The 15,282-nt window shown below is 41.2% G+C and overlaps 1 protein-coding gene across 3 annotated transcripts in view; it reads right to left on the bottom strand.

Moving 5' to 3' along the window:
- Positions 1-1,003: 1,003 nt before the first annotated feature.
- The window catches only part of ADRA1A (adrenoceptor alpha 1A), a 116,390-nt gene continuing 102,111 nt past the window's right edge, over positions 1,004-15,282 (bottom strand). For 2 of the 3 annotated variants that reach the window (XM_049866516.1, XM_049866517.1), the window contains 2 exons: positions 6,955-7,484; positions 1,004-1,661 (listed from right to left, as the gene is read on the bottom strand). In XM_049866516.1, coding sequence (XP_049722473.1) covers positions 6,967-7,484 — 518 coding nt within the window. In that variant the 3' untranslated portion in view covers positions 1,004-1,661; positions 6,955-6,966. The remainder of the gene's footprint in view (positions 1,662-6,954; positions 7,485-15,282) is intronic. The other variant, XM_049866518.1, reaches the window with a different exon arrangement.

The raw sequence follows: 15,282 nt of genomic DNA, 5'->3' as shown, positions 1-15,282 counted from the left end.
TAGTGCCCCCACAACTCCCTTTGGGGCCCTTGGGGTCTAGAGGTCTTTAAGGTGAGCATTACTGCTGCCTTTGTCTTACATGTCACCCCTTTGAGTAAACAAGAGTGTCCTGCCCTGTCTGTTTCCTTGGCTCCGCTGTTGCGAATGGAGGGAAAAAGAACAAAACTACACTTGCTGGCCTCTTAGCCAATGACAGAAGCATAGACAAATATGCACTCAGCCCCTAGAACATTCCTGTGCTGCCCAGGAATGTTGGCATAGATATGTTGTTGTTAGTTGTTATTGTTAGTTGTTACTGTTAGTTGTCGTCGAGTCGATTCTGACTTATGATGACCCCATGTATCAGAATAGAACTGCTCCAATGGGTTTTCAGGGCTGTGACCTTTTGGAAGCAGATCACCAGGCCTGTCTTTTGGGGTGCCTCTAGGTGGCTCCGAACTGCCAACCTTTCAGCTGGTAGTTGAATGCTTAACTGTTTGTGCCACGCAGGGCTCTGGCAAAGGTATAAAAAAAAAAGGTATAGCAGGAGGGAAATTTCAAAAAGAGCTGGGATTACAGGTCAGAGATGAATGAGTGAAACATGAAAGTAGGGGTCTGGTGAAACTCAGTGGATTTCAAGGACATTGAGGGTGTCATGGAAAAAAGGAAGTGGATGTGGGTCTGTGGATATTCCAAGAAAGCCTTAAACTTCTAGTCTGTTTCTTCATATGCCGAATGAAAATAATAAACCCTTCTCTTCTTACTTCACAGGAATGACTTAAGATAGGCATGCTTACTTTGAAAAGTGTAAAATGCTATATAAATGGAAGGGAATATTAAATTCATGTTGGAATTTTCTGCTTAACTTCTCTACCAGCTTTGAATGTACTCACTGTATGAAGGCATTTTAATAGGCCAGTACCTTCATTTTTTTTTTCCAAATACAGTGTAATTTAGATCTTAGATTTTTTTTTACCTAATAAAGTCTGTATTTTCCATAGTTTAGCAATAATCATTTCCAGCTTATAATGTGGCTACACTGAAATAATATGAAGGAAAAGTAATGTCATACCGCCTGAGCCACACCAAAGGAAAGAAAATTACTTAGTCCTTTGAAATGAATAAGTACCAGCTTTAGGGCACTCCCTTGCTTATCTGATGAAGCAAAGTATTATTAAACCATCCTGCTTTGAGCAAGGTGTAGAGTAAGCCCTTCTCCTCCTCAATTCCCAGCCACAAGGAAATACCAGTTGGAAATACCAGTAACTCATGCTGCATTAGCAGAGAAGAAACGACATTTTCCTGCATGGAACAGATAAACGGTTTCCACCAAGGCCCTCTTCATCCCCCACCCACATGGCATTTGGGTCTATGAAGTATGATTTAGATAATACTGATCCAAGCATCAGGGAGGAGTCAGGGGTCCTCCTCTGAAAACCTAACTGGGGCCACTTGCTTTTCCAGACGATCCCCACAACAGTCATCTCCACTCACTCATCTTGCAGGGACTTTGAAGGGCCAGCAGGCCACTGCTGGTCATTGTGTTTTGAAGATGGTGAACACCACAGCAGCCTGGGCTCAGCCTATTCCACAGCACAGTTTGTAGACAAGGAGCAGGTGCAAATAGTGTTCCAACTGGGCTCCACCGGAGCTGTTTGCAGATGGTTTCATGGTTAAAGGTCCTAGTAGTGTAAAAAGAGATCAGAGTAACAAGTGAGCATACTCTCTGATGTCTCTGTGTTTGCCGTCTCTGCCTTCTTTTTGGAGGTCCCGGGTGGTGCAATTGGTTAATGGTCTCAGTTGCTAACTGAAAGGTTGGCAGTTTAAGTCTACCTAGAGATGCCTCAGAAGAAAGGTCCGGCAATCTACTTCTGAAAAATCAGCCTTTAAAAACCCTACAGAGCGCAGTTCTACCCTGACACACATGGGGTCACCATGAGTCGGAATCAATTTGATGGCAACTAGTTTTTTTTTTTTTTGGTGCCTTCTTTTTAGGCACCTCGATCTTGCTCTTAGAGTTTATCTTCCATCTGCTTGGGTCCCTTTTGCCAATGAGCAGAGTTCTTTCCTTAATTCAGTCAACAAGTATTCATATGAAGAGGCAGCATCATTTTTGGCAAGACGATGTGAGCAAAACCAACCCCAGAGCAATTCAGAATGTTTGCCAAATTGTGATTAAGTAGCTCTGATTAAAGAATGGACAATTACCTGTCCAAGCAAATAGCCTCTAAAATGTTCTCATTCCCAGGCCAAAATCATGAAACCTACTGGCCAGATCTGCATAATGTTTCATTTTGAAAGTCGTATATGGGGAACCAGAATGCCCATGACATGGAGGTTCCATTTGTGAAAGGAAATCCAGGAATAAGTGGATGCCACAACTGCCAACCAATTCATCATTTTCAAAGATTGTGTAGGTCTCAGGCTACTTGGAGGTCAGCACTCTGAACAGTTTTCCTGTAGTGCTAAACGTGAATATTCACATGCTTGACAAACTCTCTGGGTTACATGCAGTTCCTGGTGAAATACCTGTAATTGCCCCTCCCCCAATGTTCCCCCAAAATGTGTTGGAATACAGGTGAGTGAAAGTAATGTAAAAGGGATGTACTTGTAAGAGTGGTGAGCATACTAGCTGTAATTGATAATCAATGACTTCAACACACCACATGATGTGTTCCACAGCCACAACTGGGTGTTGCTGCTCTAGGCATGCCAGGCCATTATCCCCTAAAAATGTGGTGCTGTCCAATATATAGAATTGTAGACACTAAACCTTTCCAATTATGACCTGTTCCTCAGGTTTGGCTGGGATCGAGATTAGCAGTATATTTACCAAGATTCATTGAGAGGTAAATTCCAAGGATGCAAAACATTAAAAAAATTGGGTATAGTTTAATATCCTTAGCATACCAAACTCCCATCTGGAGGACTCTTACCCCTACTGCTTGTGAAGCAAGGGTGCTGTGGAAAACGTACAGGCTTTAGAGTAAGGGAGACCAAGGTCTGAGTCATGGTTCCTCCTTGGCCTTGATTTCGTCTCTAAAATAGAAATAGTAGAGTTGCTGTGTAGTTTAGAGACAATGGATATAAAATGCCCTGCAGTGCCTGGATGTAACAGAAAAGCAGGATCTAACAGAAAAGCCTTCACAGAATATTTATTTACCCAATGCTATGGATTGAACTGTGTCCCCCCAAAATATGTGTTGTAAATCCTAACCCCTACACCTTTGGTTTTAATCCCATTTGGGAGTGGGTTTTCTTTGTTAAGAGGCCTATCAGTGTAGAGTGTGTTTTAAGGCAATCACCTTTGAGATACAAAAAGAGCGGATTTGGACAAGCAAGTAAGCAGGCAGAGATGGGGTAAGATAGATGCCACACCACATGAAGATCACTAAGGAGCCAAGGAACAAGGACCTTTCCCCAGAGAAAACAGAGAGAGAAAGACTTCCCCTGGAGCCGGCGCCCTGAATTCCGACTTGTAGCCTCCTAAACTGTGAGAAAATAAACTTCTGTTTGTTAAAGCCACTCACTTGTGGTATTTCTGTTATAGCAGCACTAGGCAACTAACATCTACATACTACTGTGTACCATGGATGGAGCAATCTGAGTAGATGAGAGAGTTAGATGACTTAATGTTTTGGAGAGTGTTAGTGTACACTATAATTACAGGCAGAAGCAGTTTTGGATGAGATAATGAGAGAGGCAAAAGGAAGAAAAGTTGATTGTGACAAGTAAAATCCTTTAAATTGTAATAATCTGGGGAAACCTTTAAATAAAGAGATTCAAGGTCTCTTTTAATGTATACAATTTGAATTATTGAATAAAGTCAAATTTTGCCTAGCCCATAATGCCAAGTTGATTTTTTGATGCTTAGGCAATCCCAAAGCGATTGCTTTTTATAATGTATTCTTATTGCCATCAAGTCGATTCCAACTCATAGCGACCCTGTAGGACAGAGTAAACCTGCCCCATTGGGTTTCTAAGGCTGTAATCTTTACGGAAGCAGACTGCCACATCATTCTCCTGTAGAGTGGTTGGTGGGTTTGAACCGCTGACCTTTGGGTTAGCAGCCCAGTGCTTAACCACTGCTCCACCAGTCCTCCTTTTATAACAATTTGTTGTTATTGGGTGCCATTGAGTCGGTTCCGATTCATAGCGACCCTATGTATAACAGAATGAAACACAGCCTGAACCTTTGTAGTCCTCATGATTGTTGCTATGTTTTGGCCCATTGTTGCAGCCCCTGTGTCAATCCATCACGTTGAGGATCTTCCTCTTTTTCACTGACACTCTACTTTACCAAGCATGATGTCCTTCTCTAAAACACATTAACCGGTTGCCATTGAGCATTTAAACTACTGTTACTGTGGGTAAATTCTTCAAACTCCAAATAGAAACAGTAAGCATGTGGGTATAAACATGACAATCATTGGCATAACTGTAACAATTTTAGATAGTTTTTGGCATGCTTAAAGGTACAGGGATTTTTGTGTATGACTATAAAAATAACTTGGATATTGTTTATTCCACTTTGACTACGTTTTGGGTGACATTATCAATTTCTTATAAAATCGGTATGTTTATGCCCAATATCGTTATGGGAAAGGGAAAAAAGGTCAAAGTTTGTCTCCCTGGAGGGAATAGGGCTGGAGAAGAGTGTAGTAGCCAATTATTTCTGAAGAGTTTTACACTGATAAAATGGTCATTGTTTTTATCTGATGACTGAAAGATTTTCTAGCTGTTTATTTTAACTAAAAGTGGCATTAATACTAATTTTCCAGGGCTTCTAAGCTTTCCCAGAGCTAAAATTTAAATTTGTCTATAAAGGTGTTTAAAAATCATCTCTAGAATGGAACCATATTTCACTGAAGAGGAGCTGTTACCATCCTTCCCATGGGAATGCTCTTCCCATATATCCAGAGGGAGGGCAGAGAATGGTTTTCTTATTCAGATCCTGAAAGAAGCCCTTCTAAACAGTGAAACTTCTCTCCTATCAAGCAAGGTTTGCATATCCAAATCCTTTCTAGAAGCCTGCCTCCATGACAGGACACCCACACCTGGGAGAGCTGTTATGAAACATGCAGACAGACCACAAAAACCAAAATTAAAGCCATTGCCATCTCACATGAGTCTAAAAATCCAGCCAATATCTCAGTGCTAGAATCCACGTTATGAGCACAAGGCAGAGTATCTACCTGGCCAACAAGAAGACACTCTGCAGAAAAGGTACAGAAAGCAGTAATATTCCAGGGCCCAAAGCAACCAACAAAACCCAAATTGAAATAAAAACATACCCTGCATTGCAGCATGCAAAGAGATTTTCCTTTTAGAAGAATTTAAGAAAGTTATTATTTTAGCTCAAGGGACGTAAGAAGGAAAGGCTGGTGAGGCCACCAATCCTTCCTGTAAAGGTTACTCAGGGCTACAACCTGTTTTGGAATTTTTAGAGGAAATTACCCAAATTGGGGTACAGTGTCATGGAAATGGTCAGTAATTTTAGACCAGTGATTCTAGTCAAGAATTATTTCAAAAATATAAATAAGGTTTTAAATTCATATTGTGTAATGATAGGGATATTTTAAAATTTTACACGTAGTCACCATCTTCATCATTAGTAATAGCCTGAAGGATTAAGATTCACCAAAAGTTGGTGTACACAAGCAAAAAATATTGCATGTTCCCCAAGTTCTTGTAGAAAGTGGGAATAGATGAAGAGAGTGGGCTGTTGGAACTTCCACCAGACTAAATGAACTTCTGTTAAAAGGTTTGGGAACTCCTGCTGTACACAGTTCTTTGGTTGGTCAGTCAGGGTCTGTCCCAGGCTAAACACTAGGATCTTTGGAAGTCCAGGAAGGATTTATCTGGATCACAAATGGCTTGTTCCAACATGCCAAAGGTGCATTCAGGACCTGGAAGCTCATTCATTATGCAACAGTAAAGCAGATGAGAGAATGGAAGTCAAGCTGTACCTTTCAAAATATCATCAACTCTGGATTTTCACAAGGGACTTCTGGAAATGATAAGTGATTTGCCAAAAAAGCCCTGTCTAGTTCACATCAAAAAGGCTGTAATTTGGCAGCTTCTGTACTGGTATGAAATTAGCACCTCCCACCCCCCCCCAACCACCCCAACCTCTTGATCTTTAAATATGCTACAGACGAAGGCATCTGATCTTGGAACTACTTAATGAATTTTTGTTCCTAATAATTAAGTTGAAACTATGACCCTCATCTCCACTGTCTTTTATCAGGAAAGGCCATACTTCATCTGACTGACTCTTTCAACACTCTCCAGAACCCAAAAGTAGAGACACTGCATCCTTTAGATTCAGAGACATAATAAGTGTCCTTCACACTCATCCTAAGGGATTAAGATCAGTAGCAAGCGAAAGTGCAGCAAGAATGTAAATCTCATTAAGTTTCACCCAAGCCGAGAAACTGGATGTATCAGAAGTGGTGGAGTTTGAACACTTGCTCGAAAATTAATGTGCCTGAATATCAGCCGCCGTCTGAAGACTCTTCCTCTCCCGGCTCTCTCCCCTTAAATATTGAGTGTGGCTGTCAGTGAGTTTAGCTTGAAAATAAAGTCCCCTCACTCCATCAAGAAAGAGCTCCAAACTTAGCGTGTGGGCTCAAAATATTCATGATGAAATCATGATCTTATATTTATAGTCTTTTGGATAGTGTATGAAATTCTGTTTCCCATGGTTTTTTCGTTGAGAGGGCCAGGCATAAAAAGCGGGCTCAGAGGACGACCGAGAGAGGATCTGCAGCAACAAGTACCGTTCATCGTCATGTTGGACTGGTTGGTTGTGCGGCAATCCTCCCTCTTCCCTGTGCCCTGCTCCCTGCTTCTCCCCCACCCCACTCCCAGATGGTCACCTGGTCTGACAGTCCCGTCTTGTCATTCAGGAAACTGAACCGGCTTTCTGAGTGGGTAGTGGAGTGGTTACCTAAGATTATCCCCCCTTCTGACCTTTCCTGTCCTCTAGACTTCCTCCCCATTTTCACCGAGGGAGATGGTGTGGATCTTAATGGTTGGAACTTGATGGTTCTCTCCGAGGCTGGGGGTCGATGGCCCCACACAGCAGCAGACCTGCAAAAAGCTTTTACTTCTCACCCGCGCTGTGGTGCAGGCTGATTGGTCTTTGGGCACTGTAATCCTGGCAGATCCACCGGGCATGGAAGAGAAAAATTTCCATTCACAGACCCCATCCTTCTTGGAGATCTTATAGAAGGTCTCTCCTGATCCCACTGGGATGCGCACCATGTCCTTGTGCTGCCCCTCCAGGGCCTGGCTGGGCGCGTGAAGGGTATAGCCCAGAGCGTGTTTGGAAGACTGCTTTCTGCGGAGACACTGGATTCTTAAGACGTTCTGAAACGCCTTTTTAAACTCTTGACTCGAGCAGGGGTATATGATGGGGTTGATGCAGCTGTTTAGGTAGCCGAGCCAAAACGCTATTTTAAAAACGGTTTCCGAGGGCTTGGAATCAGGGAAGAAAGACCCTGGAAGAAAATACACAGATATATACTTATTATTTGCAAGCCAGTTAGCTAGGAAAACAAACAAACAAAACACCTTTTTATATCTTTAAAAAAGTTTTCGAATGATTACAAATGCATTTGAATCTTTCACATCTGACTGAGCGACTAGGCCCTGGGAATGAAACCCATTTGTAATATCCTCAAATTCCGTTCTGACTTGGTCCATATATGAAACGTGGCCAAATAGGTAGGGTTGCACCAGCCCTGTGTCAGAATATCACTTTGGTGTCAGCTGTGAAGCTTTAAAAATAAATAAATAAATAAATAAATAAATAAATAAATAAATAAATAAATAAATAAATAAATAAATAAATAAATAAATTTAGGCCAAGCCTAATGGGCAGCTTTTTTTGCCTGAATTAAAAAAAAAAAAAAATGGTAATCCATTAAAATAATCCATACTAAAACTGGTTTACCTGAATATTTCCTTTATTTATTGATATAGTGTTATATAGTCACAGCCTCAATAGTTATGAAGTGACAATTTCTTCCCTCTTGAATATTGGAATTGTGTATTGTAAATGGGTTCTTCCCTCTTGAATATTGGAATTGTGTATTGTAAATGGGAATCTCAAATATAGAAAATATTTGATTTTCTTCTGGCCAGTGATTCTGAGACATTTGTCCCTGATAATACCTTTTGATATTACAGTACACTCCCCTGCTGATTTCAACTCATTGCAACCCCATGTGACAGAGTAGGACTGTCCCAGAGGTTTTTTAGGCTACAATCTTCACAGATGGAAGCAGATCACCAGGTCTTTCTCCGATGGAGAGGTCAGGTGGGTTTGAACTGCCAGCCTTTTGGTTAGCAGCCCAACCTTTAACTATTTGTGTCACTAGGGCTCCTTGATCTCCCCTAAGGGTTCCTAATTGCTTGACATAGGGGCCTCCACACTCCCCAGTCTAATCTAGCTTTCTAACAATATTGCTAATTGTTTTTTTTTATTGTAGCCAGACTCAGCTAAAAAATTATGCAAGTCATTGCTCATTTTGTAATCTGATTTCTGTCCTCTCAAGTTGTGTCTCTATGTCTAAAACGCCCTTTTCCATCTTCTCTACCTACTCAAATCTTATCCGTTGATTTACACAAGGCAGGAATTGGGTTTTGGGCTGCCTTGTATCTTGTACAGTGACTGTTACAGAGCAGAAGAACAAACTCGTGGAATCTTAAAGCTAGAACAATCTTAGGGGTTATTTTACCAACGGCTCAATTTCCAAAATAAAAAATAACAAGGATTAAAAGAGTTGTCATAACATGATACTGTACTGCTATAGTGATAGACGGGAGCCCTGGTGGCTCAGTAGTTAAGTGTTTGGCTGCTAAACAAAAGGTCAGCAGTTTGAATCCATCAGTTGCTCCTTGGAAACCCTATGGGGCAGCTCTACTCTGTCCTATAAGGTCTCTATGAATTGGAATTGACTCAACGGCAACGGGTTTTGTTTTTTTTTTTTTTTTGGCTTATAGTGATAAAGGGATATAGAACGCCTAGTCCAGTGCTTTTTATTCTCAGCTCCCCAGACTTCCAGTAGAACTTAGTAAAGGTGCTTTATAAATTACAAAACCCTAAATGTCCCTCCTCACTCCTTGTAGATAGGCTGTAGATGAACATCTTGACTTTCACGTCTTTCTTCTCTTCCAAGCCTCTGTTCCTTTGTCTACTGGTATCTCGTCACATCTTTGGATATATTTGACTGAGTTGCTTTAGAATTAGGCCTCAGTTTTCTTATCCGAAAAAAGGAGCAGGTTGGATGGATAATTTTTAATGTCCTTGCATAATTTTTTTTTCTTTTGCTTCAGCCTAAGGTCTCAATTCAATGTTTTTCTTTTTCTTGCTGCACTCCAAAAGATCTGTCAGTCATGAAAAACTGCATGTACTTAAAATCCACTCTGGAAAACATTGCTCTGAAATTTAGTAGAGGGTCTCATAAGTATAAACTATGAGGAAGCTTAAATACTGCAGAACCCAGGAAGACAAAATGGTGAGGTGGTCATTGGGAGCATTCTCAACCTATGAAGCTGACTTTCTGTTAAGTTCAATTTGTCTCACAGAATTTAATAAAAGGATAAAAAAATGCGCATGATGGATGTTCACTTAAGAGAAGCATATTGAGTGAAAAAGTTTTATTCTTTAGTTCCAATGCTTTTTTTTACCTTGTTCTACAATTATCATGGAATTATTGAATGCTCGGTTTGAGTTAGGCATTGTGCTAAACACTTTACATACAATTTAATCATCATTAATAAAATTAAGAAGTGGGACTCCTATCAATGCCCCCTTTTTACAAATGAGGCAACTGAGGTGGAATGACATGAAATAACGCAATTAAGATCACTCAGGTAGGTGGTTACTGGTAGAGATGGGATTTGAAACTGAGCATTCGATTTTATGGCCTATGTTCCTTTATGGAATCTTAAAACATACTGGATTCCATTTCCCAGGAAAGAGGATGGTGTATGGAGAGTGATGAAGGATACAGTTGGGGGAAGCTGAATTGGAAAGATGCTTTTTGAAACTTCATCTGAGAAGTGGAGAAAGTGGACAATGCCATCAAGAATGGAAGTTTTGTGTGAACAAGGTCAGCTCCAGAAAAAAATTCATCTTCATTATGATGCCTACATATTGTCCAATATTTCTTCCTAATAGAGACAGCTATGTGATTAAGGGAAACTGCTTCACGAAGACATGACTTGGCCAGTGCTTAATGACTGTGAGAAAGTATGAGCTGGGCATCAAAAGCCACCTCGTCTGGAGTATTATTCCCTTGCTTGAAGAACTTCAGTTAAAAAAAAAAAAGAAGAAATATCAACTTAGAATGTGAATGAGCCTTGTAATTTTCTCCACCTCTTTCAAGGATACTCTTTTTGCTTACATAGCCCAGTTTTGCATTCACAGATTCCAGCATTTCCCTTTACTCACTCCCTTCTCATCTCTTTGATGCCTTCTTTCCTCCTTCAGGACCCCCTTAATTCTATGTCTAACTAACCCAGAGCTGAGCTCTCAGGCTGTTATCCCAGTCTCCCTGCTGCACCCACAGCTTCCACGTTGAACATGGGTCCTCTCCCTTTACATGGTCTGCTCAAAACACCTATTTCTTCACTGAAGCTTGCGTGTAGTTTGAGAGAGGGAGCTAGTTAAAATGAATTTACACTAAGATTTGAATGTCAGATAGTCTCTACACTTACCCTTCAGGAATATTTTCTTGTTAATCCTAGGAAATTCCTAGATATTGGCTTTTCAGACAGTGAGTGGGAGATACTCCTAGGCCAGAGGCCTTCCCATAAATGACATCACTTGAAAGCACCCAAATGTGTCTAAGCCTAGCACCTATTTCCCCACTCTCAATCTATAATTCCACAAGGGGCAGGCCATGAGATCCATTTTTTATGATTGTAGTGTTCTTCTACCCTTGTAGGAGTCATGTGATTCTTTTTCAGTAGTTGCTAAGTGGCTGGGGTTAGGGGAGGTACTTCCTTCAGGAACTTTCCAAAGAGTAAAACAAGACACCATGGGACTGTTTTTCTTATTCCCATTATTCTTATCCTTTTACCTCTTCCTATCCCTCACTTTTCCTCTTCTGGGAAGAGGGGAGTTAACTGGAGTCAGACTTGGAAAAGAGTTGCTGGTGCCTGGTCTCAATCTAGGTCCCTTCACCCTGTTATCTCTCTGTATTCCAAACTTTCCCACTCAGGCACTATTGTCTCTGAATTCCCCACTACCTCTGTTCCTAACCTCAATTTCTTCTCAGATCCCTTTCATTTTAATGACTGTTGCTGCTTTTTAAAATTGAAGACAGGTGGAGGGGATGCTTCTTCCAGTCCTCCACCCATCATGGCATCGAGCACCGGCTAACTAGCTTGGTTTAGAAAAGGACGCCTCTGGCTTAGTCACTAGGTTGTAAACTCCATTTCAGCGGGTACCATGTTACTCATGGACCTTCAGAGCCCAGCACCATGCTGGCATCTCCAGGCGTTCTCCCAGTTTTTGCTGCATGAATGGGCAACTCCCTAACTGACTGACTGACTGACTGAATGACTGAATGAATGAATGAGTGTGTCCCCTTATCCTCTTCATGATTCAGCCTCAGGATGTGTCTTGGCTTTCTTCTCTGCCTGACAGCCATAGCTCCTTACTTCCCTTCCTGTCCCTGCCTTTCTTGTGTTATCTCTTGCCCTGTTTTGCTTATGGTTTGCGTTTAATCCTTAGGCTTTCTCTGTGATGGTATTTCACTATTTTTTTTTTTTTAACTTGCTACATCATTTGGTATCTAACGCTCTAGTTTTTCTTATTTTCTGCATGGGAAAAGGCAGATTTCTGAATTACGCTCATGATGATGTTGTTGTTGGGTGCTGTCGTGTCAGTCCTGATTTCATAGTGAACCCATGTGACAGAGTAGACCAGCTCCATAGGGTTTTCTTGGTTGTAATCTTTATGGGAGCAGATCGCCAGGTCTTTCCCCAATGTAGCGTGGGGTCGGTTTGAACCACCAACCTTTCTGTTAGCAGCCAAGCACTTAATTATTGCTCCATCAGAGCTCCTTCATGAGGATAGGGGCTCTGACTTCTCTTGTCATCATAGGTATGTTCCATTCCTTAACAACTTCTATCCAGATCCTGCCTCAAGGGGAGCAAACAGTTCTTGGCTCTAATTCCCCAAATGTCTTATGTTGCAGGTGAAGCCATCTTTTTTTTTTTAATTTTATTGTTTTTGAGGTGAAAGTTTACAGTGCAAATTAGTTTTTCATTCAAAAATTTATACACAAGTTGTACTGTGACATTAACTGAAATCCCCACAGTGTGTCAGCACTCTCCCCTTTCCCTTCCACTCTGGGTTTTCCATGTCCATTTGTCCAGTTTTCCTGTCCATTCCTGCTGTCTTTGATTTGGGCAAGTGTTGCCCATTTGGTCTCATATACTTGATTGAACTAAGAAGTGCGTTCCTTATGTGTGTTATTGTTTGTTTTATAGATCTGTCTAATCTCTGGTTGAAAGGTGGACTTCAGGAGTGGCTTCAGTTCTGTGTTACCAGTGTGTCTAGGGGCCATAGTCTTGGAAGATCCTACAGTGTCTGTCAGATCAGTAAGTCTGGTCTTTTTTGTGTGTGAATTTGAATTTTGTTCTACATTTTTCTCCTACTCTGTCCAGGATCCTCTATTGTGATCCCTGTCAGAATAGTCGGTGGTGGTAGCCAGTCACCATATAGTTCTTCTGGGCTCAGGCTGGTGGAGGCTGTGGTTCATGTGGTCCATTAATCCTTTGAACTGATAATTTCCTTGTGTTTTTGGTTTTCTTCATTTTCCTTTGCTCTGAACATGATGGGACCAATAGACGTATTTTAGAACAATGATTTCAAACTTTTCAGACCCCAGATGCTACTCTACAAAGTAGGATGTAGAACATTTTCTTTATGAACTATGCTATGCCAATTGACCTAGATGTCCCCTGAGACCATGGTTCCCAGCCTTAGGCCCAGTAACTTGGTCCCTCAAGGTGTTTGGATATGTCTAGGAAGTTTCTATGGCTTTGCTTGGTCAAGTTGTGCTGACTTCCCTTATATTGTGTGTCGATTTTCCCTTCACCAAAGTTAACCCTTGTCTATGATCTAGTTAGTGACTTCTCCTCCTCCCTCCCAACCATCAAAGTTTTTTTTTTTTTTCTGTATTTAAACCCTTTCTTGAGTTTTTGTAAGAGTTGGTCTCATACAATATTTGTCCTTCTGTGATTGACTTATTTCATCCAGCATAATGCTCTCCAGATTCATTCATGTTGTTAAGATGTTTCGTGGATTCATCATTGCTCTTTTATTCTTGCATAGTATTCCATTGTGTATATGTACCATAAGTTGTTTATCCATTCATCTGTTGATGGGCACTTAGGTTGTTTCTATCTTTTTGCTATTGTGAATAATGCTGCAATGAACATGGGTGTGAATATGTCTATTCATGTGATGGCTCTTTTTTCTCTAGGATGTAGTCCTAGGGGAACCCTGGTGGCAAAGTGGTTAAGAGCTCAGCTGCTAACCAAAAGGTCAGCAGTTCGAATCCACCAACCACTCCTTGGAAACCCTGTGGGGCAGTTGGGGCAGTTCCACTCTGTACTACAGTGTCACTATCAGTTGGAATTGACTCAACAGCAATGGGTTTTTGGTATACCCCTAGGAGTGGAATTGTGTAGAAATAATGGTATTTCTAATTCTGACTTTTTTTTTTTTTTTAAGGATGTGCCATGCTGTTTTCCATAGTAGTTGTACCATTTTACATTCCCACCAGCAGTGCGTAAGATTTCCAGTCTCCCCATAAACTCTCCAATATTTGTTATTTTCTTTTTTATTAGTACCAGTAATGTTGGGGTGAGATAATATCTCATTGTAGTTTTGATTTGCACTTCTCTAATCACTAATGGTCCCCATACATCTGTCAGTTTGTCATACTGTGGGAGCATGCGTGTTACCATGATGGTGGGAGCTATGCCACCAGCATGCAAATACCAGCAGGGTCACCCATGGCAGACAGGTTTAAGCTGAGGTTCCAGACTAAGATAGACTAGGAAGAAGGACCTGGTGACCTACTTCTGAAAAGAATTAGCCAGTGAAAATCTTATTAATAGCAGCAGAACATTGTCTGATACAGAGTCAGAAGATGAGCCCCTCAGGTTGAAAGGCATCCAAAATGCAGCTGGGGAAGAGCAACCTCCTCCAGGTAGAGTCAATCTTAATGACATAGATGGAGTAAAGCTTTTGGGATCTTCATTTGCTAATGTGACATGACTCAAAATGAGAAGAAACAGTTGCAAATATTCATTAGTAATCAGAATGTGGAATGTATGAAGTACAAACCTAGGAAAATTAGAAGTCTTCAGAAATTAAATGGAATGCCTAAAGATCCTATGCATTAGCAAGCTGAAAAAAAAAATGGACTGGTATTTACCATTTTGAATCAGATAATCATATGGTCTACTATGCTGGGAATGACAAATTGAAGAGGAATGGTGTCACATTCACCGTCAAAAAGAACGCTTAAAGATCTAAAGTTCAGTGCTGTCACTGATGGTATACTATCCATACATCTACAAGGAAGATCAGTTAATAAGACTATATTATTCAAATTCATGTGCCAACCACAAAGGCCAAAGATAAGGAAATTGAAGACTTTTACCAACTTCTACAGTCTGAAATTGATGAAAAATGCAATCAGGATACATTGATAATTACTGGTGATGGCAAGGCAAAAGTTGAAAATAAAGAAGGATTGGTAGTTGGAAAATATGGCCTTGGTGATAAAAACAATACTGGAGATTGCATGATAGAATTTAGGAAGACCAAAGACTTCTTCACTGCAAATACCTTTTTTCAACAACATAAACAACTAAGGGTGGACTAGATGGGCACTGTTTGCCTCCTGATGTTGGTCCAGCAGTGTGGGAGTGCTCACAGCCTCTCACCAGATAAATGAGGGTGTCAGATGGGGAGTACCAGGCTTGCTTCCTATTGTTCAGCAGCTGGTAGAGTGGTTGGGGGGCAGTGAGGGTCCAGTGCAGCAACAGGCCTGAGCACCAGGCACACTCTAGTTGCAGTGGCAGGGTGGGGGCCTGCCACAAGTGTAGGGTGGCCTACGGAGCTAGATGTTGGGGGGAGAATAAAAAAAGAGACAGAGAAAAAAAAGGTAGCCAGCAGATGGGGGCAGGGCAGATCTGTAGGCCATGGGAAAATGGGGAAGGTGGCATATGGGGCTATGTGGGAGGTAGAAAGAAAAAGAAAGA

Source organism: Elephas maximus, chromosome 22 (genome assembly GCF_024166365.1).
Source record: "Elephas maximus indicus isolate mEleMax1 chromosome 22, mEleMax1 primary haplotype, whole genome shotgun sequence".
Taxonomy (NCBI): Eukaryota; Metazoa; Chordata; class Mammalia; order Proboscidea; family Elephantidae; genus Elephas; species Elephas maximus.
Note: the sequence above shows the minus strand (reverse complement) of the source record. Positions and strands in the feature narration are given on the sequence as shown.